Raw genomic sequence first — 26,319 nt, forward strand, 5'->3', positions numbered from 1 at the left:
TTGCCATTACTCAAATTTTTTCATGTGATGCACAGCTCTTCTCTGGTTAGGAGGTAGAAATGGAATGGGTGGAGTAACCAGGCCATGAAGGCCTTTCCAAGATTTCAAAGTCCCTTTAATAGACTAAGCAAAGAATTAACAACTAGGACAGGGGTCAGCAACCTTTGAGAAGCAATGTGCCAAGTCTTCATTAATTCAAGGTTTCGCGTGCCAGTAATAAAATTTACATTTACAGGGATCCCCGAGGAAACCCCAGACTGGCAGCGGGCTGAGCGGGGCCGGCAGCCAGGACCCCAGCTGGGAGGGGTCCGGGTGGCTGGAACCCCAGACTAGCAGCAAGGTGAACAGAACCCCAGGCCAGCAGCGGGCTGAGTGGGGGTCAATGGCTGGGACCCTGGCTGTCAGCAAAGTGCCAGTAAAAATCGGCTCACGTGCTGCCTTTGGCACACATGCCACAGGTTGCTGACCTCTGAGCTAGGAATTCCCAAATTCTAATCCCAGCTCTCACAGTGACTCACACTGTCTCTCTGGAATGAGCAGGGGGAAAAGTAGGTATGTTGGGGTCAGAAATAGTAACTAGCCCTTTGACAGCCCACTTAATCAATTGATCTAAAAAAAAAAGAAAGATAAAAATCGTTATCCCCTTTTGCAAATAAGGAAAAAAGAGGTGTGCAAGAAGGCATCTTTGTTTTGCTGAAACCAAAAAAAATCCATACCGAATTCCACATTCAGGTTATTTTGAAAATGACCACCAAAATTAGTACAATTGCTCCCATTTGAAAATGAATGTAATATCCACTAATAATTTATTTTATACTCCTTCCATATTTTCAGTCTTCAGTATGCCATAGAGTTTTGTACTGAAATGTAGCACTGCATAGAAGTTGTAATGGAGGAAGCTGGAAATATCAGCTGAGACTTTTGGCACCAGGAAAGGGGTTAGTGGTCATTTGTGATATGGGATAAGCACAATAGCTGGATATTTCTGCTAAAAAGAGCCATCATGTTGAAATTTTAATTTGCCATCATGAGGTTTCAAGGTAAACACCCCCACTGAGATCGATGGGACCATTCACATTTCTCAGAGATACAGTTTAGGGTTGGGAGCAGACTCAAGCAGACACATGGCATCAGTTTAAACTGCCATTACATTTTCAAAATTTCAAATTTAATTTTCATAATTCAGAGGACTTGAAAGTTCATTATATTTTCTATTGAAATGAAAGCATAGATTCGAGGGCACAGTTCTGCATCGAAAGGTTGGATTCTGTGTCAAATTCTGCAGAGTTACAGAATACATGGCATCCTGGATTTGATTTCAAGAGTCCATTTGTCTGTGGCCAAGACAGTCCAGAGTGGTGCTCCTGAAGACTTTATCTGTGGGGTTGGACCTGCTGGATAGCAAAGATTTACACGGTTGTTGAAAGGGCTTTTGATCTCTAGTTCTGGAGAATTTTTTTTTTTTTTGAGATATCTTGGAAGGTAGAATTTAATTATAGGTATAGTAAAATACTTTCTTTCTTCCTGCCATTAGAGTTTGTGTATGTTAACATTTTTTTCTAGTGAGAGATCTTCTCTTGTAAGATGTTACTGTAGTGTAATGGGATTGGAAATCTTAGTTTTCCCTTGTTATGGGATTTTTTAAAGGGAATATTTTAAAGAAGTTTCTAAGATTTATGGAGAAAATACAAGAGTCACAGCAACCTTAATTTTCGCCCCCTCAGGCTGCTTGAGGTTCTCTGAGCTGCACAGTGGTGTTTGGGAGAGGTTTGGAGTGTGGGCATAGATAACAACGAAGCCTCTCTCTTTCCACTGAGGAAGACATCACTTTAGAATGTTTTCATTTTCTGGATTATTCTGTTTTTGATTTATTCTTCTCAGGGGAAGATGAAAGAAGTGGACCAGTCCAAATGGTATGTGTTTCCTCAGATGGCACCTATCTACGGTCTCACAAAGAGCCTCAGAGAATTACATTTTGGCAGTGGAAAATCAATTAATTCTGAACTTATGGTGAGAAAGTGCACTAAGGGCTTGATCCTGCTCCCACTGAAATCAATGTTGAAACTCCAGCAGAGATAAGAGAATTGACCAATTTAGTGCAAGATCTCTTCTCTGCATGTCGAACAGACCATGAAGTCTTAGAACCTCACTGTTTCTAATGGAAAGATTAGCCCAGCGAATTAGAGTCGGACTTGTCAATTAGATCTTCTTAGTAGGGAGATGAGAAGTTTGAGATGGAAGGAGCAACACTGGTGGAGACAACCCCAGCTGCCTCCTCCCCTTCCCAAAAAAGATCAACAGGCAGTACAGGCAATGATGGCATCAACTGCATGGCTGTCAGGAGCACTGGGAGCAGAAAAGGGGAGTGTGGAAGGAATGGAGAGATGAAAAGAGGTAAAAATAAGGAAGGAGCAAATTAAGAGATCTGCTTCTTTGTCAGGGGAGACGGTTAAACTGGAGTATGGTGCGTGACTGGCAGTTTAAGTAACACCAAACGTTTCAGCTGTATCCATCATCTCCATGGGTCGGCCCAACCTACATGTTGTTTCAGCACTGATGGAAGTACAAGCCAACAAGACAGTCCAAGACTAAGTTTTACTGCTGATTCACAAATGAGAGTTCTGGGTATCTCTAAAGTCAACATGCGGACTGACACAGAAGATATATTGATATCAGATAACAGCCTTGTTTAAAAAAAATGGTTTGGCACAGATACTGTAAGAGTAAGGTTGCTCCCTCTATTGGCTGAAAAATGAGGGGTGTCAGTGTGTATGATTTCCTAATTTAATCAGGTCCTATCATCCCTTGACACATTACACCACTTTTAGTATAGCATCCCAATCATCATCTGAAGACTGTTCGACGAAATTCCTTACCCCAAACATTTTTAAATCCAAATATTGCATTCTTGCCTTCACATTAACATACAGGAATTTGAAATCTCAGCAGATTTCTTCCCCTATATTTGATAAATTTATCTAAAGAGCTTTGTTTCCTTCCTAAAGTTAAATAAAACAGAGCATGTGCCTAACATGTTAATACTTCTAGAAGTGAACTGCTGACGGAGTCTTCAGATGGCAATGACTTTTAGTCACTATGGAAATAGAGTGGATTTGTACCATTTATTTAGGATGTGAAAGGGTCTTTATCTTAATATCATGCCTTTCAGACCCAAGTCCCTCTACAGGAAAATATTCCAATCAATATCCATTTGTAATTATCACACACTTAGGGTAATTAATAAAATATTAATAAATTTTCTCCTGAATCTGAAGACTAAAGGCATGGAACAGACACAACCATTCCTACTTAGTGTATCAACTGATAGAAAAGCATGAGGAACCCTATCAAATGTACCAATTTCTAGCTGTATGTCCAGAGCACAATGTGTTATTATTGAAGAACTTTACTACTTTTAGATCCACACACAAGCAACCAAGGGAAGAGATACAATGACTTTCAATGCCAACAAAACTCTACTGGACACTCACCAATTAACAAGGGTTTAGGAAGAGAAACTAATGCCTGCCATGCTGCAGGTGAATGGAGATCTAGGAGAACAATTCATAACCCATTTCAACTCAGATAATAGGTGTAGTATAAAATCCTCTGATCCAGCCTTTTAAAGGTTCTGAGGTATAGTATTTCATTGCACTATAACCCTATGGTGCTCCTTTAGAGAAGCATGACTTACACAGTGACAAGTTACACAAGATGTTTATGAGTAAACAGATTAAACATTTATTTTATCTTCTTACCAAAGGAACCCTTCCTACTAGTAGAGATTCAGTTTCATTATGTAGTGCCTTCACATTGACAGCTATTTCAATGGCAGTATTTCTGGTAAGACTCTGGGGAATAGAAGCAGAACAGTCAAATAAGTTAAACTGTGAGCACAAGTACATTGAGTTTACAATCCCAACCTTAGGCAGTTTTTCCGAAAGGAACCAGCTTGATTCACTCTGCTTGACAAGTTTATTCTACCAGACCAAAGGGAATAAGATATAGAGCAATGTACATAGGCCAAAATCTGATCTCAGATGCATCTGTATAACTACCACTGAAGCTTGTGGGAATTTCACCTGTTTATTTAGGGGCAGAACAGACTGTATTAGTTTATGTAAGCATCCAGAATGGAATGGCGGGGGGAAATGTACTGTATCTTTGCTGGCTGGTTTTCACCTGACTCGGTTTACTGAGGTCTCAGATGTACTAGAGCACCAAGTGACAAGCCGCATGTTCTTTATGACTGGTTAAGGGCCACTAGAGAAACTCTGGGCCTTTTATTAACAAGGATTGTTAATGAGGGTTGTTCACATCACCCTTGAGGGAGGCAAGCTGCCACACTTTAACAAGCAGTGGTTAGCCTGCATAGTTACTATGGTGATGAGGGCTTAAATAGATTAGGTTAGGTTAGACAAAATTAGACTGACAAACTCATGTCCATGAAATCAGATTAGTGCACAGATCTTGCAAAAGCTCAAATTGTGGGGGTTGGGCTAGGAGAGAAGGAGCTCAGTTCTGCTCCTGCTGAAATTCTCCCATTAGCACCATGTCCTCCATTAAGGTGTGTGTGCGCATCTGTGTGAGTGTGCCCACGTGACTGTACTTGGGTGTAGTTCTTTGTCCATCTCCCAACACTCCGAGTCATGCCCTTAATGCGATGCTCTGCCTTGTCCCTGTATCTTCCTTTGCCCCGTTCACACACACCCCTATTTCCAATATACGTAATGTCCCACTCCCACTTAGGTCCAGTCGCCACAAAAGGGAATGTTTTTCTACCCAGCAGTACCTTCCTCCTCCCCAGTAGGAGCTGTCAAGTACCCTCTACCTCAGGGGGTCAGCAACCTTTGAGAAGTGGCGTGCCAAGTCTTATTAATTTAAGGTTCCGCGTTCCAGTAATAAATTTTACATTTACAGGGGGCCCCCCCCCGACAGAACCCCAGACTGGCAGCCCACTGAGCCGCTCAGCCCGTTGCCAGTCTGGGGTTCCGTCCACTGGCCACTAGAAATCAGCTTGCGTGCCGCAGGTTGCCGACCCCTGCTCTACCTCTTCCAATGTGCTCCAGGTCTGCGGGGAAGGGAGTCTTTCTCCCCCTTCCTCTTCCCTTTGGTTGCCCCTGCTGGTGCTGCCTCGGCCTTTCAAACTCACTGCAGTAGAGTCTTAGCAGAGCCCATCAGCTATTAAGTGGCCCAACAAGCGTAAGAAGGGGGCGCTGAGGCTGCTGCTGCAGGGGCAGGAGAAAAGGCATTGCTGGTTTCCTCCCCATCCCATTGGGTGGTTGTGCCTATGTCACACTCTTAAAGTTAAGCACGTTTGCAGGATCAGGAGCCTTGCATATCAGTAACCTCAGCAGTTAACATATTAGCCATTGGAAAATGGTGACTGGGACTATAGGACTACTCCGGTGTCTCCAGAAACACTTCTGCACACAGGGGCTACAGTTGATTTATAATTAAATAAGGCTCTGTTGTTCCTTTACCTCAGGAAACCTTGGATTGGCTTTATTTAATGCATGTGAACACGCATTGACAGCATGAGCCAGCTCCTGTTCCAACAGGTTGTGTATTTTTGCGGCTTCACAGATTCTACAAAAATATGAAAAACAGGAAAGGTACTTTGCCACTTTCTTTTACATCCAGTTAAAATGTGATTGAAATTAAAAAACATTGGCGGATGGAAAAGAAATATTTCACAGAACATTTACACAAGCTGTACCAGCTGTACTAAGCATATTGCTTTGTATCTAAAGCTTAAATATAAGTATCACCTTAGACAACAAATAACTTTTCTCTCTTGTCTAAATGACATTCTTAAGACAGAAGATCTGCTCTGATATGAGGGCTTGAGGAACGTTTATTGTCTTAACTGGCATGTCATCCGACCAGCAATGGGTACATATAGATTATACTGATTAAACCAGGAATATTCATTCACATAATTCATACTGGAAACACATTCTGAAGAGAATTATTATGGTGGTGTCATGTGACAGTCTGTATACCCTGTTAGTGATGCGTAATAATACATGCAACATAAAACTGAACTTGACCACTTGTGATCATTAAAATTCTAGTGCAACTTACAATCTAAGTACAATTTTTTACAACAGTAAAGGTATTAACCTGTGACCTGGCTACATTTCATTTTGGATAATTATATTTCATTATGCCTACATAAATTCCCCCTTTCTGCCTACCTGAATCATCCCTGCAATTTAAACTGAATATGCTGTTCTATAATTCCTGTCCTAAACTTGTTCAGTTAAACAGTTGCAGTGTCTGGTGCATGAAATGATTTCTATATTATAGCATTTGTGACAGTGAGCACCATAATACAGTCCACTGTAAACTGGTATTTTCACTTGTTCATAATGGTCTCAAAAACATTTTTTAAACTGAAAATATCTATGTTTGTCTCTGCCCAAAGGTGAGTGTTTAAAAAACATATACAAGACTGGTTCGGCGATTTTTCAGGTTGAGATTGATGGGTTGACAGGAGGGAGGGTAAAAATTCCACACACACCTGTTGCAACTGAAATTTTGCGCTCACACAACTCAGATGGCGCTAGTTAGAAACATCAAATGTGGTGCTATCCTAGACATTGCTGAGCCAGGAAAAGCAATCCAAGTTTGAAGACAATCCCTGTTCTAAAATTATGAAGGTCTGAAAACGGTGTGTGTGTCTGCATGTGTGTGATAAAACATTTTTTATTTAAAATATAAGACCACCAAAAAGCTGATCTGTGTTAGTATTTTGAGAGGGTGCTGGAATATTTTAGCATGAAGGTGTCCTTAAGTTGCTGGAGGCTGTCTGATTTAGGACCACAGCTCTAAAAGGATTTAGCATGATGCAGCGGACAAAGTAAGGAGGACAAGGACTCTATTCCCAGCTCCATCACTTGACTCAGAGTGTGCCCTTGTGCAAGTCACTTATTTTTCTGTACCTCAGTTTCCAACTGAAAAATGGAGAGGATGCTGCTCATCTTTGTAAAGCATATGGTGATTTACAGTTGAACAGTGCTTTACAACTGCCACATATTTTCACAAAGTTATTTTGTGCTTCCTATCAGCAGCAGCAAAATGGTGGCTCTAAGACCGAGATGTCAGGTCTTCAGACTGCTTCTCCAAGCAGCAGCCTAGCTCCCAGCAAATGGAGAGAAGGGTGGGGCCACCATCATCACATTGTATGCCAGGGAAGGAATAATGATGAAGCTGCAGGGACATTGCCTGACATCTGTCCTCAGTGCACATTGTGGGGAACAGAGGGGAGTATGAAGAAGGGACTGGAAACACAGGGGTCTGTCTGTGGGGAGTCATGTGCTGAACTCAGAGATATTCTCTACACCTTTCTAGGCAAGAGTTCTTCCTACAACACAGAAAGCCAGTGAAAATGCAGGAGGGGTACGACAAGGCTGAAGCAGTGAAAACAGCCAGTGAAAGGTAATGAAATAAGAACAAGAATTTCTGCTACAAGCTGGTGGCTCAGCAGTGGGAAATGAAAGAAGAGAAAGAAAGAAAGACCTGGGTGTATTTGTCAATCAGACATGACTAGGAGCCAGCAAAGTGATGTAGACATAAAAAAGGCAAATGCTATCTAGGATGATTCAGATGAGGTATTTCTAGTAGAGATAGGGAATTATTAAGGCTATCGTATAAGGCACTTCTAAGACTTCATTTGGAATATAGTGTACAATTCTGATCATCCATGCTCAAGAAAGATAAATTGAAACTGGAACAGGAGCAGCACAGAGCTACTTGGTTGATCAGGGGAATAGAAAGCCTAATTAAGAGAGGAGACTAAAAGAGCATAGCTTGTTTGGTCTAGCAAAATGAAGGCTGAGGGGGGATATGACTGCTCCTTATAAATACATCAGTAGGGTAAACACCAGGGAGGAAGAAGAGCTATTTAAACTAAGGGAGAACATTGGCACAAGAACAAATGGGCCATGAATAAATTTAGGCTGGAAATTAGAAGAAGGTTTCTAACCAACAAAGAAGTGAAGTTTTAAGATGGAGCTTGATAAATTTATGGATGAGATTGTATGATGGCATGCTGTGATAGCAAGGGACTGGACTTGATTACCTAGGAGATCCCTTCCAATCTGTGTTCCATGTTTCTCTGAAACATTCAGTAAACTGACTTAAAAATGAGTGAGTGGCTTTGCTTGCAGTACACGCAAAACAAATACTTTTATAAAAACAAACATTTGCTTCTTTGAAAGCATAGGGCCTTTATTTAAAAAAAAAGCATAAGGAATTCTTAGTGGGCCTTTTTGCTGTTTTTCAAGGGGTGTCTCATGTAAAAATAAAAGAGCTTTGCAAGTTGCCTGGAAAAAGATGAGTGGTGATTTGGGGGATTAAAATGTTTTATAAGCTTTGCTGGTGGCTTTTAAAAATGTTTGTGACTCAATAAAAACATACTTTTCTTTGAAAAAGTGGGGTACTTCTGTGAAAACTGAATTTTCACCTTCTTAAATTTTTTTTGCATTTTAGGGGGAAACGGTTTCTGGGGTGAGTGGGAGAGCAGAATCAGTTCCGGGTAGGCATATCCCTAACAGCCAAAAATAATTTTTTGGATGCATTACTCAAGATTTGGAAAATATTGAAACCAACAGAATTTGAACTCCAAACTGACATTACCACACTTCTAAATAAAGTGTGGCTCTTGTGTACCTTGGTTGATGTAGAATGATTCAATGGATGGAATTCCTCTGCCACATAGAGGAAATGATTTGGAGCGCGACACTGAGGGCTTGTCTACTTGGGGACACTCAGAACGTTAATCTTAATTAACTTTTAATGTGGATTAGTTAAACCACATTAAATCCATGTGGATACTCTTACTAAAGTGTCCTTAATTCAATTTAGCTTAATTCACTTCCAAAGTGAATTACACCGAACCAAATTAAGGCCACTTTCATTTTGAATAAGAGCATCCACACCATGTTTTAATACAGTTTAACTAATTTACTTTAAATTCACACCTTTAGTTAATTCAGATAAATTTTCCTCAGTGGCCCCAAGGAGACGAGCCCTGAGAAGGCAAAAGAATTGGATGCATCATTTGAATTCCTGAGACAAGAAAGCAAAAAGGGATTAGTTTGTGTTTGATTATGAATAGAAGGATGGGAAAGCGTATGAGCCAAAATTTAAATTCAAAGTGGATTTCTTTAGTATGTCGCTGGATACAACACTGGTTTCATACAGCTTGGAGTTTTCAAATTAATAGCTGAAACAAGTCATTCCAGCTTGTAACTGATTTGGAACTTTATGCTCATTTGGAATGGGGAAAGGAACAGCAAAGCCTTGCTGAAATGATACAAACCACTAGAAATTCTTCACTGTTCTTGCGAAGAAAAGATTTCAGCAGATTAAGCCCTGGTCTACGCTGGGGGGTGGGGTGGGGGAATCTATCTAAATTACGCAACTTCAGCTACGTGAATAATGTAGCTGAAGTCGACGTACTTAGATCAACTTACTGTGGTGTCTCCACCACGGTGAGTCTACTCTGCCTGCACCTCTTGCGGCGCTGGAGTACAGGAGTCGATGGGAGAGTGCTCGGGAGTCGATTTATCGCATCTAGACTAGACGGGATAAATCAATCCCTGCTGGATCGATCGCTGCCCGCGGATCCGGTGGGTAGTGAAGACATACACTTAGCCACAGATGAGCCCCTAAAGGGCAAAACTTCAACTGATCAACAGTCAAGAGATCCTTGGGACTTGTAGCAGAATGTGAACTCTCATAACAATGAATATGTAAACAAAAAGGTAAGAAGGGTCTATCGGACAATTAGACTTGCTTAGACTTTGTTCCTGCAAATATTTAATTGTTCAGTAGTTTAAGAGTTAAGACTGTGCTTATGTTAAAAAATTGTTTATAAAAGCAGAAACTGTGCTGTGCATTTTCATTAATGCAAATAATTGGGTGATTGGGGAACACAAAATTTTTTGTGTTGGGGTAAGGAATAGGAGTCATTAGAGATAAAAGTTTGGCAGATGGAAGGATGGAGGAAAAGCCTGAGAAAAAATGTTAAGGATTGAACACCCATGTCTAAGGTTAAGGATTGAACACATGAGGAGCCGCAAGATATCAGAGATTAAAACCCTTTGTATTTTATGCACAGAAGAACTGTTCATAGATTCAGAGATCACACTAAGAGGCTGTTACTGGCTCAGGATTGAATTCTTTCCCAGGACAGGCATAATTTCGGGGGGAAATTCCACATCTGAGGGGAGAAGGAAGAAACTTTTCTGCGGCTTGTGGATTTTCTTTTAAATCGTGGATTTTTTAAGACGAGGTGGTTATTTGCATGTGTTTAATGTATTGTTCTGTTTATCACATGGATGTCACCTCCACGTATGCACTGTATGTGTTTATTTTTATACATTTCTCACATGCACAGTTAGGATGTGTTTTGGGTTTAAATGTAACATTTTGGTGACCTCCAATTCAATCCAGTAACAATAGTATATTTTTAACTTTAATGTATCACTTATTCTTAGGGCTGTCAATTAATCGCAGTTAACTCATGAGATTAACTAAAAAAAGTAATCACGGTTAAAAAAATTAATTGTGATTAATCGCACTTATAACAATAGAAAACCAATTGAAATTTTGAAATTTATTAAATATTTTTAAATAATTGAAATTTATTAAATATTTTTGGATGTTTTTCACATTTTCAATATTGATTTCAATTATAACACAGAATACAAGGTGCACAGTTCTCACTTTATATTAATATTTGTTATTACAAATATATGCACTGAAAAAAGGATAAACAAAAGAAATAGTATTTTTCAATTCACTTCATACAAGTGCGGAAGTGCAGTCTCTTTATCGTGAAAGTGTAACTTATAATTGCAGATTTTTTTTTTGGTTACATAACTGCACTTAAAAACAAAACAGTGTAAAACTTTAGAGCCTACAAGTCCACTCAGTCCTACTTAAAAAGAAAAGGAGTACTTGTGGCACCTTAGAGACTAACCAATTTATTTGAGCGTAAGCTTTCGTGAGCGACAGCTCACTTCGTCGGATGCATACTGTGGAAAATACGCTGTAGCTCACGAAAGCTAATGTTCAAATAAATTGGTTAGTCTCTAAGGTGCCACAAGTACTCCTTTTCTTTTTGCGAATACAGACTAACACGGCTGTTACTCTGAAACCTGTCAGTCCTACTTCTTATTCTGCCAATCTCTAAGACAAACAAGTTTGTTTACATTGACGGGAGATACTGCTGCCTGCTTCTTATTTACAATGTCACCTGAAAGTGAGAACAGGCATTTGCATGGCACTTTTGTAGCCGATGTTGCAAGGTATTTACATGCCACATATGTCGTTTGCCCCTTCCATGCTTCGGCCACCATTCCAGAGGACATGCTTCCATGTGATGATGCTTGTTAAAAATAACAATGAAATGTGTGACTGTACTCCTTGAGGGGAGAACTGTATGTCTCCTGCTCGGTTTTACCTGCATTCTGCATATATTTCATGTTATAGCAATCTCGGATGATGACCTATCACATGTTCGTTTTAAGAACACTTTCACAGCAGGTTTGACAAAACGCAAAAAAGGTACCGATGTGAGATTTCTAAAAATAGCTATAGCACTCAACCCAAGGTTTAAGAATCTGAAGTGCATCTAAAATCTGAGAGGGACAAGGTGTGGAGCATGCTTTTAGAAGTCTTAAAAGAGCAACGCTATGATGCGGAAACTACAGAACTCAAACCACCAAAAAAGAAAATCAACCATCACTTGTTACCTCTCTCTCATTAATTTTAACACAGTTACCCACTAGATAACTATTGGGTTTGTATATTAAAGCTATGTTCTTATGATGTCATCTAGTCCAAAGAAAGAAAAGAGATGAGTACCACTTTTTATTGTACTTTCTATCTCTGAGAAATGGTACAGCTATGAGTTTAAAACAGTGATATTTGAAGAAGAAGTTATATGGCTAAACCTACTTTGATTATCAGAAAATAAAATAAGTGTGTATTGTTTTATGTATGCAACAGGCCCAAATTAACAATTTTTGGTCAAAATTGTTTTTTGACATAAAATTATATTTTCGACTACACTAGTATTTTTCTGAAACGTGTCTGCTTTCTGCAAAACTGCTGAGTTTTCATCAAAAACTCTCTGGACAAACACTGAAAACATTCAGTTTTTGGCAGAAAATGTTTGATTTATCAACACAAAGTCAAAAATTTTCATGGGAGAAAACAATATTTGCTGATCTGCTATAGCAGTGGTTCTCAAAGATGGTCCGCCACTTGTTCAGGGAAAGCCCCTGGCGGGCCGGGCTCGTTTGTTTACCGGCCGCGTCTGCAGGTTCAGCCGATCACGGCTCCCACTGGCTGCGATTTGCCGCTCCAGGCCAATGGGGGCTGCGGGAAGGGCGGCCAGCACATCCCTTGGCCCGCATCACTTTCCACAGGCCCCACTGGCCTGGAGCGGCGAACTTCAGCCAGTGGGAGGCGCGATAGGCCGAACCTGCGGACGCAGCAGGTAAACAAAGCGGCCCGGCCCACCAGAGGCTCTCTCTGAACAAGCGGCAGACCGGCTTTGAAAACCACTGTGCTATACTATATAAAATAGACTTTTAAAAATACTGATACTGTGATAATAAATCTTCAGTCAGAATATAGAAATACCCTCAGTTTTATACATAATTTTACCGTGGGGAGTATGCTACTATTCCATTAAACCCATTTGTTCTACTGTACCTGGTAATAAGTTCTTCTGCGGCTTGTGAACACAGCTGGATCTGTGCAACTTCTTCTTCCGTAGCCAACTCAACAGCCTGTTGAGGGTACAAGTGAGATCGGAGGACAGGTTTGCAGGAATCATACTTCTGTTTGTCTTCCCAAGACTTTAGGGTATTTTCAAAAGCCTGATGAAAATGGTATGCTACATTAGCTGACAGTACTTGCAGTTTTTTAATTAAGCTTATTAGGCACACAGATTGGTACATCATTTTACATAAATATTACAAATACTCCACAATATAAATGGTGTTTGAAATTACTTTAAAACTAAAGTACTTTAAAACTAAATTCAAAGAACAACAGTTACTTCTGTGAGTAACCTCTCTCTCCCTGTCCTCTGTAAAATATGCTGTTAGTTAGAGACACATTTACATGAACACATTACTGTAGGCATACTTTGTCAGGACAAGATGTTCTGAACCTTCTGCTGAGCACAGTGGGAATCTAACAGTCATGCAGAGTCCAAACATGAAAACAAGGAAAAAAAAATGCCCTAACAAACTTTCTTTAAACAACAAAACAGCTACCATAACACAAGCCATGATGCAGGGAGAGGACTGAATTTAGCATCCACTCAGGCCAACGGACTGAGGAACTATGGGGAAGTTGAGAGTGTTTACCCCGGGGAGGGCAAACTACGTCCTACGGGCTGGATTCAGCCCGTCAGGGCTTTCAATCCGTCCTGCAGGATTGCTAGCCCTGTGGCGCAGCGGGACTAAGGCAGGCTCCCTGCCTGCCCTAGCCCTGCGTGGCTCCCGGAAGGGGCCGCACCATGTCCCTGCAGCCCCTGGGGGGTGGGGAGGAGGGCGGGAGGTCTCCATGTGCTGCCCTTGCCTGCAGGCACCGCCCCCCGCAGCTCCCATTGGCCGGGAATGGGGAACCGTGGCCAATGGGAGCTTCAGGGTTGGTACCTATAGGCGAGGGCAGCACACAGCAGAGCCGCCTACCCCACCCCACGAGCCACTGCCGGACATGCTGGCCACTTCCAGGAGTGGAGTGGGGCCAGGGCAGACAGGGAGCTTGCCTTAGCCCCACTGCGTGCTTCTGCCACCCCGGAGCCGCTCGAGGTAAACGGTGCTGGGCCAGAGCCTGCACCCTGAAACCTTCCTGCACCCCAACCCCCTGCCTGAGACCCCTCCCACACTCCGCACCCCCTCCTGCACCCAACCCCCTGCCTGAGACCCCTGCTGCACCCCGCACTGCCTCCTACACCTCAAACCCCTTCCCAGTCCTACATTCAGGGCCCTACATACAATTTCCCCACGCAGATGTGGCCCCTGAGCCAGAAAGTTTGCCCACCTCTGGTTTACACCCTTGATTCTAGAGTGCTAGAATAGCGCACATGCCCCCAAGAGGCGAACTGGTTTGAAATAGGTTCTGTTACTATTTGGCAGGGCATGCAATCTTGCTGTGGCAGTCATGAAGGAGGCACGTTGTATACCTTACTACGTACGTAATTGCAACTAAAGCTTCCAATTTAAAACTTCAACTCCAACTCCAACTAAAACTTCCATGATAAAGTACAAAGCTAGTGTCTGAAAGAGAAAGTACATTATAGTCACTAATTCTCTTTTATGTTTATACAAAAGTATACATAGTACTACAGGCAAAGACAGATAATCAGAACGTTTCCTCCTGGAAGTTTGAGGATTTCATCTTATCAAAAAAAGATGAGAGTTAAGCTATTTGTGTACAAGAACATATCTGTACCAACCTTTTATTTATTATTTCATAAGCTATTTTCTCTTTTTATAACTGAACCAAGTTGTTATAATAATGGCACTAATGAAGCATCCCATATAAAAGATAAAATGCTTTCTGTAACTTACTCTGTCTCGTGTTAGCATCTGAGCTCTGTTTTTATGCACAATTTTAATAACTCCTGGAGGCTGGATCCATGCCTCTCCGTCTACTTGCACTGGAACCCCTTCATCTCCAAGTATGGTGATCTTTACTGACCGACACTGAAAGAGAGTAAACATGTTATTTCACAGAGTAATATATTAATGAAATTGACAGTCCACCTGCATTAGACTGGTTGTTAGGAGCTGTGGCTTCTATCCAGGTTTGTCTTGAGGGTGAAACACTGTTGTATTTCATTAATCATTTATGATGACTTGTTACCCGTTACAATTAAAACAAAGTCAACATTTTATTAATGTATAATGCAGTAGTTGTCTAGACTACCTCTTTTCTCTGCAGCCTCCCAGCATGCCAGCTATCTTGGTTGCTTTCCAACAAGACACATACCTGAGCTATTCTGTGGTGCTGCAATTTGATGACTCTTGAAACTGCCATCTGCATGCTGCCAAATACCGCAACAACTTCTAAGATTTTGTCATCAAATGATGGTGCTCCAAATATCTGAGAGGAAAAGAAAATATCAATATTAGACTCTAAACTCTTACTGCAATCTACACAGTGCAGGGATTCTGTCTCCTTTTGTGTCTGATGCAATTCCAAACACACGTTAGGTATTTAAATAGTAGAACTAATGTATTTGAAAAATAAAATTCTAGATTCAAGTATATATAAATTATACCATCACTTGAACACAGCAAAGGACTGTCATAACAAGGGTGATTATAATGGCCACAGTATATTATCCATATATAGGGTTGGTGGCAGGTTTAAATGCACAGGTTTTAAATGGCAGGTTTAAATGAAGTGTTAGTCAACTGAAGATTAATGTGGCAAACATTACTACGCTAATCTTCACCTGGTCAATATTTCTGAAGTCCAAGAGTAATTAAGAAGGACATTTATTTACTTTAACAGAGCTCAAAAGTGTTTATCTTTCTTTGTCCAGAATTCTCTTTAGACCATCTTCAAAATCTATACGAGTAAATGAAGTGTCAATGCCACTTCATTTAATGCTGAAGAAGAATCTCATTTTATAGCATAAAATTCACCTGTTTTAATAATGAAAACTTTACTTGAACATTCTGTTTTTGTATCAGAATAATGCCCCAATCCAGCATGTATTTAAGTATGTGTCCGTTGACTTCAATTGGACTAATCACAGAGCATAAAAGTTAAGCACATGAGTAAGCGTTTGCAGGACCAGGACCTAACATTGAAAGCAGATTTTGTAAGTTAGCTTGGCAGTTCCCTAAAATAAAGTCTCTCTCTCTCTAGGATATTATATGACCCTCATCATCAAGAGCATGCAAATGTCTTACACGAAATAGAACAAAAAGATTATTCTTTCCCAGGTGCTTCTCCTTCCTTTTCTATTTCAAGTAACTTTTGATATATCCAGCTTCAGCTTATTTGCCTTTAAGAAAAAAATGAAAGCATTTCTTTCATCCCTGAAATTATTCTTTAAAAAGCAGAGATGAAATGATTATGCTGTTTCAAAGCATGGAACAATTATCTATGATGGTTTAACTTTTCTTCTCTATGATTCAGACCAGCCTACCACTTTTTAAAAGAAAAATTCAGATATTAAATACGATGAATTAACTGAAGAAACAATCTTTTGGAGATACTGAATAATTTAATGTGATACTTTGTTTATGTTTTTTAACACTTACTAATTTGGTGAATTTTTTGGATTCCTCTTTAACTGGATGAGTCTGTCTTGTTTCTGTTTTTTCCCTTTTAAATTTAAATTGATAGGTGGTGACTAGATAAATTGTCCATTGCTTATCCAACTGAAGATCAGTGCGAACTTGTACAAAAGTTCCAAACTGGATCATAGAATGACAGGGTTGGAAGGGACCTCAGGAGGTCATCTAGTCCAATCCCCTGCTCAAAGCAGGACCAATCCTCAACTAAATCATCCCAGCCAGGCTTTGTCAAGCCTGACTTTAGAAACCTCTAAGGAAGGAGATTCCACCACCTCCCTAGGTAACCCATTCCAGTGTTTCACCACCCTCCTAGTGAAAAAGTTTTTCCTAATATCCAACCTAAAACTCCCCCACTGCAACTTGAGACCACTACTTCTCGTTCTATCATCTGCTACCACTGAGAACAGTCTATATCCATCATCTTTGGAACCCCCTTTTAGGTAGTTGAAAGCAGCTGTCAAATCCAGGATACAGGCTGCTAGGTGTTTCCGGCTTGTCTTGTGAGATTTGTAGGCATTGTATTGGTTGTTTATGTTGTTTTACTCCATACGTTCTTTTTGTTGATGAAAAGCTGATAGGGCCAAAAGTACAGTTTGTTAAAACCTCTACAGCGCAGTTAATCTAATGATCTGCCAGAAATGTACCAAGGCATGATGTCTCATTAATAATTATTGACTCACTGAGTCATGCAAAGAGAGATGTTCCCTTCTTTACTTACATAATGGCAAATACCCATGAAAATGTTGGGTATTCAATTCTGTGCTTGCATGCCTTTTTAGTCTCCTTCTTAGCATAAGCACAACATGCCTCAGGTAGCACATGACCAGAACTCATCACTGAATGTGGTCTGCTGGTTGGATCATTAGGTTCCCAAGCTTGGGCCTGGTACTGAAGGGGAGTGTGACATAAACACTGATCTAAGCCCCAGGCCTTCTTAGTGACATTCCACAAAATGGCATCCTCCATGCAGTGTCACCTGACTTTTTGGACCATATTTGAATTCTGAGGCATTCAATGCCTGCATAGTGTAACACAGATGGCATGCCCCTGCATTTAGAAGGTTTAAACTTTGCTTGTAACCAGTGGATCTGAAATTACTCCAGGATACCACTTTTCCATCCTCCCAGGGACTGGATTACAGCCTACTCACAAGTTGGGATGAATTCCATTCCCCTTGCTTGCTTACAAAAGCCCATTTAGCTTGTGTTTTATCTTTAGTGCAGGGATGGGTGTTGTTATATTCTGGTTTCTCTGCATGTATAATTTACTTGCATAGAATTTCTGTGCATGCTTTTTTTCAACAACAAAAAAGAAATAACAGTCTTCTAAGAAATCAAATTCAAAGATTAGCATATCCCCTTTTTCCCCCTGGGTTCTATTTCTAATCTCCCTGTTCTTTCCAAACTAACAAACTCCCTGGGATAACTCCGCATATACAAAATTCAGTAAGAGTGTTGTGGCAAACCCCGCCAGGCTCACTGAGCAATATTTTAGGAATAGACATTGCTGTCAAGATGATGACTTTCTTCTGTCCAGATAAGCAGAACCAGCAACCTCTCAAAGACTACAACTAGTATTGCTCTGTTGATCAGTCACCTGAGACAGCACGAAGAGCAGTGAGTTGTGCACCTAACCTCCCACAGAATAAATGTCACCTTTTTGACGTTTGATTATGAGTAGCAAAAATATTGCTCCCAAACATACATGTGTGTTGCATACAAATATGATTGCTAGAACAGTTTCCTCTCTTTCTCGACCCTCTGGGGATAAAAGCAGAAATTCCCGAACGTAACCTAGATGAATGTTAGGGAAACTTCCATGCTGCAAATGTGAATATGGAGGCCACCAAAATGCTTGATATCTTCACTCAAATGCAGCTTGAGCTGACTGCCATGCTCAAAAGACATGTAGTATGAATAGGAAAAAGACTCCAAAGAATATGAAATAATGTTTTTGATGAAGAAGGGTGGGGGAAAAGGGTGTGGGATTGTGAACAGTAAGAAAGTTAAGCACTTCAGGGAAAATGTAAGGGATAGTCTATGTTAAAACACAATCTTACTAATAAATCTAATTTTACATGATAATTAAATGTACAAAACCATGTCAAAGCAATGCTGTGATTCAGACTTCACACACACTAAATCAGGAAATTAAAAATTATGGTAATCCCACAGCAATCATACTAGATCTTTTGTGCATAAAGTACACTTCAACAGTAAGAATCCCATCTGGCATACCCTCAAAGCAGTGAAACAGTAGCGTATGTAGTGAAGTGTCTGTGCAGTATAAGGTCTGTCAAGAAAAAAAAAGGACCATTTTGGATCAGTCCATAAGCTTACTGGCAACAATATATACAAGATATAGACACAGAAAAAGGTAATTAAAGGATTCTACAATTTTTAATCCTCTCCTTAGTTAATTTATTCTCAGTCCCCATTTTAAGATTCACCAATCCACCTACAGCTTTTTAAAGAATAGGAGTAAAATGAAGATATAAGCTGTGGCAATGATGCAGCTGGCCAGCTTCCTTTTCTGTTGGATATAGCACACAAAGTGCGTGCACTGGGAAACCTTGATTATAGCAGATCATAAACTAGTACATAAAAGAGGAGAGGAATTGCTATCATTCATCATTGTTTGAAAACGAGTCATGGCTAAAAATTTCATCTTTATAGCCATATATTCTTTGAGTATTGAGCCCTATTTGGAAATTTTGGTGACTTTAAGGGGAAAGGAAAGGAAAGAAAAAATAAATGAAAATCAAAGTGACATATTTTCAGTAAAAATGGAAAAAGTTAATGCAAGAGCGCACATATTTCTAAACTGAAATCACCTTACAGAACAACAGCTTCCTGATAGTTATCCAAACTATATACCAGTACTATTACAATTAAATGAGAACAACAATAGTACAAAGTGCTTTTTGTAAATTTTGCTTCAAAGGGTTACTTTTCTTTAATGTTACTTACATCATCCTCTTTGGTTCCACCCCAGAAATTAGTCCCACCAGCATAGCTTGGAATGTTTAGCACAGCTATGCCTTGAAGACTGGGGAGGGGGATGTATTGTCCATCACACTGTAATGCATAAAAACCTATGTGAGAATGTAAAACAAATGACCTGATAAAGTAATCAACCATTTCTAATTCACAAAGCATTTCAACAGAGCCAGCAATGGAAGCTAAAGTCAATATTGCATTAGTAGCTCTATATGAGTCTATTTTCCCTAGGCTGGGAAGTAGCTCTACATAAATCTATTCCTCACACACTAATCAATATTTTTCTTCTTACACTACAAAATATTTGAGCTACAAATATCTGCAACAGCGTCAAAAGGTAACTCTCTCTGTCCCTTCATAGAAATTTGCTCAAGTTCCCAGCAGTAACTTCCCGCATTTATATGTCAATCTCTAACTACTAGGAATTTGGAGGTTTTTTGCATCTTCTCCTGAAGCATATGGAGCTGGCTGCTGCCAATGACAGGATACTGGACTAGCAGGACTGATCTTGGTGCATATGGTCCAGCATGTCTACTCTCTTCTAACCAGAAATACTACCAACAGCAGATAGCATCTTTTAGTTGCAATTTAGATCTCATCACTGGAAAAATAACTATACTACTGCAGCGCAAAGAGGTCAAATGAGCATACAAAATATTATAAGCATAAATATAAAATGAAAAATTATTAAATTAATGTTTAAACAATGTATAAAATGTTAATAAAATGTAAAAAGCTATGTAAGAATATATAAAAAGAGAAATACTACTTTCTTAAATAAACTAATACAGTGTAGCATTCCATTTGTCAACCACATAATGACAGAAGCCATTGCAGCATATCTACTTGTTAACTCTGGGATAAAATCTAGAAAAAAATTGCTATGAAAAATGAGAAAAAGTACTTATTGTGAGATTTCACTTTAAACATGAGATTTCATTGGATGCTGCCACCTTCCCCTCTCATTATTTCAAAAAAGGCATAATTAACCCACTGGATAATTAGAATCTCACCCTGCAGAGGTATTCATAGTATTGCTAAACTATTATTATTAGGATCTAGCATCCAAAGCATGCTAGATCCTTTCCTAAATATGCAAGAAGACTGTTTCCTACTCTGAAATACTTAGGATATAATCAGACAAACAGTGAAAGATGGAGGGAAAGGATTTAACGAACAAGCACAATGAGAAAGGTGGAGTTAACCAAAAGTCCAATTAGTGCTTATATGCTTGGCTTCACTTCTGTATTTGCCTCAGTGCCCTGAACTGTTCATGCCCATTTGCTATCCCAAGATGAAAAGACTTCTTTCACCATTTCCCCTGTACTCTGCATTGTCTACTTCTGACAATTTACAGAAAAACAGCCAGTCAGAAGATACTCATGAAATTCCAAACATGGAAAGAGTCTCTGGAGTAGTCCCTCTTTCTACATCCCCTATCACCTAAAATACTTAAACAACTCTGGCTGCTGCTGAAAAGTAACCCTGGAGTCAGTGAGAGAACAGTTTTGGAAATACAACATATTGAACCCACTTCTGAAAAAGTGGCTCAAAATGTATTAGAAATATGCTTAGTAGCACCTGTGATCTCTGGTTTCATATTATTCCACCTTAGCAGCAATATAAAAACTTAAAATATAACAATATCCAAAGTATGGCATGAAATTAATAGATGTGACTGCCACCTGTGAGTTATAGTATATGATTAGTTCTATCTTTTGAAAATGACTAATTTTATTTCACTCTTCAATGCTGTGTATTTTATTACTGCACATAACACAGATCATTTTGTAAGACAATACTAAATATGAAGCTTCCACTGACTTTTTTACTTCCAAAAATATTAAGAAATAATTATGAAAAGGTCAGATTTGAATGCTAAAATATATTTTATTCAAAAGAAATGTTACATTTGCAGGTTCTTAAATTAGAAATCCACCTGGAGCATACATAATGTTCTTTCCTATCATCATCTCACTAACTACAGCACAATTTCTAGATAATTGCTGAATCCTTCGATAATGGAAACTTTCTTCTATAAGACTAAACCTTCTAAAGTGCACTCAAGAGAAAGAGTTATAATAAATTAAAATTACGCCCTCAGGTTAACAGGTATCTTCATATAAATAAAACGAACTTCCAGATAAAATATTTAACACAAAGAAAAAGACAATGCATGTTCTTTCCTTCCCCATCACGCTTTGGAAGAAAACTTACGTAACAATTTCCCAGACTTATATCACGGCTAATCTCTTGCTACATATCTGAACTTGTTAAGCATTAATGTTTTCAAGTTCCCAGTATTTTGAAAAAGGCTTAAATTTGGTTTTAGAACTAGAGTAGGAACTAGCCAGATTGAATTGATTTATACATGTATCTGTGTTGTGGCAAGACACAATATCTTGCAACTTCTACACAGCTCCCTCAATATTGGAATTAGGAAAGTCTCTCTAAATGCCCCAGTTCTTTATGTACTAAATTCTTTATGTACTACATTCATCTGTCATTTATCATGAAGTCATTTTTAATTATTCTTAAGCCTTCTTTTCCAAGATGTTTATTATGTACTTTGTATAGACATTTAGTCAGTTTCCATACAGGTTAAACCAACGTGATAGGATTAATGATCTTTTTTTCCATAACGTATATATGTTTTTATTGTTGTTCTTGAGATCTATTCTCCATTCAATGTGCCCCCAAAACCTCTTATTGGTGTCAGTGGGAGTTGCATATTGAGAAAACAGATCACTTAGAGTCTACTGTCTCTTTAATTATACAAAAAAATAATAGGAGTGACAATGATAAAAGTTATTCAGAAACATTGGACGCCATACTTTTGCAGATTTCAGAATACTTATTGTGTGTCCAAGGATTCACATTGTGATGAACTTCTCATCCACGGCATTTCACAGACTACATTTATGAGGGACAGATTTTTCATAGTTTCACCTAACTTAGGTAAAAAACAAGTGAGATATTTCAAGATGATCCCCATGTTCTGCACTGTAAATTTTAATGGCAAAAACTCATTGAATCTGTAAATAAAATAAATATTACCTCAAGCTGAACTTTTTGTTCTAAGTTCTTATAGGTCCTTTGCAGTAATTCTTTGGTACCAAGCACCCCATACCACATCATGTTCTTTGTCCGGCTTCTGGAAATAAGTAAATAAAAATTCATATACTGAAGCATGCAATTTGTTATGTACCAAAGCTGTGGAAAGAGGCAAAAGTTAAGGATATAAAATAAAGCAAACAGAATAACAACATTAAAAAAATTAAACTTCTCTGCTTTATCACTAAGAACTCCATTACCGGCACTTTTCAGGGTGTTCCTCTCGCTTGTTATTAAATTCTAATGAAATTTTTGCATCTAATCCAATTCCAAAGTAGTTGTTCATGACACATTTTTCTGAATATCCTTCCCTGTGAAAAGAATACATATACGTAATTATCCAGTTATGAAGTTATCTGAACAATTACTTTAGAGCTTTGAGCTAGATTGTGGCTGGCCCTAGCACAGGACCATGACCGAGGCAGGGTGCAAAACATTTGATTGATTGATCTTAGATACTGATATGGCCCCATCACTCAGTATATGAACACCTCACAAACTTTAATGTATTTAAACTCTCAACACCCCTGGAAGACAGGGAAGTGCTATTATCCCTATTTTACAGATGGCAAACTGAGGCACACAGGAAGTCGGTGATGGAGCAGGAAATTGAGCCCAGATCTCCCAAGTCCTAGGCTGGTGCCATAACCACTGGACCATCCTTCTGCTCTATAGCAGTCACAGGGACCATGGAGTGTAAGTCACCTCAAAAGGGTCAGAGAAGAGACAGGGCTTTACCTCCCCAACCCTACCTAGAGGAGCTTGCCCACGATGGAGGAAGTTGCATGCTCCTAAGGTGAAGAGAGAACATGCTTCATGTGTGTATCAAGGAGCTCCACTGGCCACAACGCCTTCCAGTGATCCTGCTGTAGCAATGCGACTCTGCATTGCTTTTAACTCAGGGCCTCTGCCTAAAATACACCATCTGGCTCTTTGAATTTATTGAGCATTATTATCTATAAAAATTGTGCTTTAAGGCTTGCGTTATTCATTCTAGTAATTACAAAGTACAATTTCCTAAAGAAATGATTAAGGAAAAAAGACTGAACCTCAACACAGTCAATTTGAGAAAACAAGGAGATTTTCTTACAGTGAATCTGGATCAGGGTCAATAAATGGGGTAGCACCAAATGGATCAATGTTTGCTAGTAACATTTTGCTGATAATAGAACTCCCCGCAATTGAGGCAGCTAATCCAGCTCTTAAACCTGAAGGAGAAAACACAGAAACAAAACAATATTAAAAAACAGAGTCACAGCAATATTTTTTTAATGTAACTCATGTAATCCTGAGAGATAGTATTGTCTATAGCCAAGCACAGGATGGACAGGAAGTGCGCTTTCTCAGACAGCTCTGCTACTGCACCTCAGTTCTACCTACATTACCTCGTTCTTCCAGACTTGGCCTCTCTTGAGCAGAAAGCCAACTGAGTTGAATTCTGTGGTGGTTCACTGTCCAGCACTGGAGAAAAACGTCACGATTTCAATCCAAGACTCCGGAGGTGACAGGTTGCACAGTAATTAACTGGCTCACCTAATGCCACTGAAGGTTACCATATTTTTCATCTCTTAGTCCAGTCACCCAGTCTCCAAACTATTTCATTACTTCGGGTTGGTTTTGGGAGGAGTTGGGGATGGGGAGGCGCGCAGGCTTCCAGAGCAGGATCATTGTTCATGCAGCCTGTCATCACATTTAGAATCTTTGAGAAATGCTTAACTCCTTAATTCGGCTTGATAAATGTATGTTCAATAGGGAGTTCTTCCCTTGCCACCCTTTTACACAAGAGAACTTCCCTGCAAAATGTGTAAAGCCAGCACTTTGATCTCTTAGACAGGGAGGAAGGGGTTGAAGTCAAGTGAGAGAAGGACAAAGAGACAGAACAAACAAGTATGGGTGGAAAATGAGGGCAAGGGGAATAGAGAACAGAAAGACAGTGCTGGAAAGAAGAGGAATGGGGAGGAAAGAGAGAGAGAGACAGACAGATGTAAAAACAGAAATACAAGTTAAATGAAAATAAATAAGGAAGACAGAGCCTGATTAGTTTTGCCTACTGGAAAGTTGGCAACCCTGCCATGCCCATTTTGGCTAATATCAAAGTAACATGCACAGCTGTGTTTAATTAATGCAGATAGAAATTTGCTTTCAAAAGCTTTTAGTTAAAGTGATCTACAAACAATACATGCTTAGTTTCAACCTATGTTGTTAATATTGATAATGAAAGTTCATTAAGCCAGTGTTTTAGCAATGCTTTCTGGTATACATTTTTAATTTGGGATGTGTACAGATTTCCTAACTGCTATTGTTGCAAAGTACCTTTTTACAGTTTAATTTATGATATTTTTACTGACAGGTATGTCCCCTTGCATTTAATTCAGTCAAAAGATCATTTCTTACCGAACTCTGGCCCTTAGTCTCTTAGTAGGCTAGCATAGCCTTCATCCACTAGGGGATCAAGGTTCCTTTGACTCCACTAATCAGTCAGTAATGGACAATGAACACAGCCCTCCCATTTCTGCTCCTCATTCCCAAACCAAGTGCAATGCTTTTGCAATATATCTGGTGCTCAGGACAGTGACCAGAAGCATTTTCAATTAACATACTTTCTCAGTTGTACCACACAAAGAGGTTATGTGTATAAATTGACTCATTTTTGTAAAGTCTTTGACATCTCTGGGTGGAAGACACTATGTAAGTGCAATGTATTATTATTTAACAACTAATTGTGGCATATAGCATGATACTGAAAGGACTAATAGAGTTCAGAATTATCATTACCTGGGCAGATTATCCTGGTGTTAAGTACAGGGAGGTTTTCTTTGCTGGCTGCCACAGCTGGGGCAGAGAAAGAGCCAGTATGAGAGGGGATGCCCCGACTTGTATGTCGATCTGGAGATTTTGGTGCAGTTTTAACTATGCCAAAAAAAGAAGAAGAAGAAATAACAAAGTTAGAACAAAATATACACTCACACACGAATTGTAGATACAATTGCATATGTTCTTATCTAAGGTTCAGAGCCTCAACATATTGTATAAGCATGAACTATTAATCTAACCCAAGGGTTCTCAGACTTTTGCACTGGTAACCCTTTTCACATTGCAAGCCTCTGAGCGCGACCCCCCCTTATACATTAAAAACAATTTTTTATATATTTAAGGTTTCAGAGTAACAGCCGTGTACGTCCGTATTCGCAAAAAGAAAAGGAGTACTTGTGGCACCTTAGAGACTAACCAATTTATTTGAGCATAAGCTTTCGTGAGCTACAGCTCACTTCATCGGATGCATACTGTGGAAACTGCAGAAGACATTATATACACAGAGACCATGAAACAATACCTCCTCCCACCCCACTCTCCTGCTGGTAATAGCTTATCTAAAGTGATCACTCTCCTTACAATGTGTATGATAATCAAAGTTTGTGTGTGGGGGGGCGGAGGGTGAGAAAACCTGGATTTGTGCTGGAAATGGCCCAACTTGATTATCATACACATTGTATATGATACAATATACAATATTCTCTGCCTCCGTAAGAAGGCTGCCACCACCGCCATGCACTTCGTGAACACCCGTGGGGCCACAGCTACACCGAACAGGAGAACCGCAAACTGGTAATGCTGTTGGCCCACGGTGAAGCGCAGGAACCGCCGATGAGCTGGGTGGATGGCGACATGAAAGTACACGTCCTTCACGTCGAGGGCAGCATACCAGCCTCCCGGATCCAGGGAAGGGATGATGGTGCCCAGAGACACCATGCGGAACCGGGCCTTGACCAGGAACTTGTTGAGCTTTCGCAGGTCTAAAATGGGACGAAGGCCCCCTTTGGCCTTGGGGATGAGGAAGTACCTGGAGTAGAATCTTT

The 26,319-nt window shown here is 39.7% G+C and overlaps 1 protein-coding gene across 1 annotated transcript in view; it reads right to left on the minus strand.

The window, feature by feature from the left end:
* DGKH (diacylglycerol kinase eta) overlaps positions 1 to 26,319 on the minus strand; it is a 252,206-nt gene that overhangs the window by 12,446 nt on the left and 213,441 nt on the right. The window contains 10 exon segments of the mRNA XM_084643173.1: positions 3,759 to 3,851; positions 5,484 to 5,589; positions 12,736 to 12,902; positions 14,607 to 14,741; positions 15,028 to 15,141; positions 19,319 to 19,426; positions 22,406 to 22,502; positions 22,663 to 22,773; positions 23,553 to 23,670; positions 25,238 to 25,372. Coding sequence (XP_084499299.1) covers positions 3,759 to 3,851; positions 5,484 to 5,589; positions 12,736 to 12,902; positions 14,607 to 14,741; positions 15,028 to 15,141; positions 19,319 to 19,426; positions 22,406 to 22,502; positions 22,663 to 22,773; positions 23,553 to 23,670; positions 25,238 to 25,372 — 1,184 coding nt within the window.

This window comes from Lepidochelys olivacea (genome assembly GCF_965140295.1).
Source record: "Lepidochelys olivacea isolate rLepOli2 genome assembly, chromosome: 1".
NCBI lineage: Eukaryota > Metazoa > Chordata > Testudines > Cheloniidae > Lepidochelys > Lepidochelys olivacea.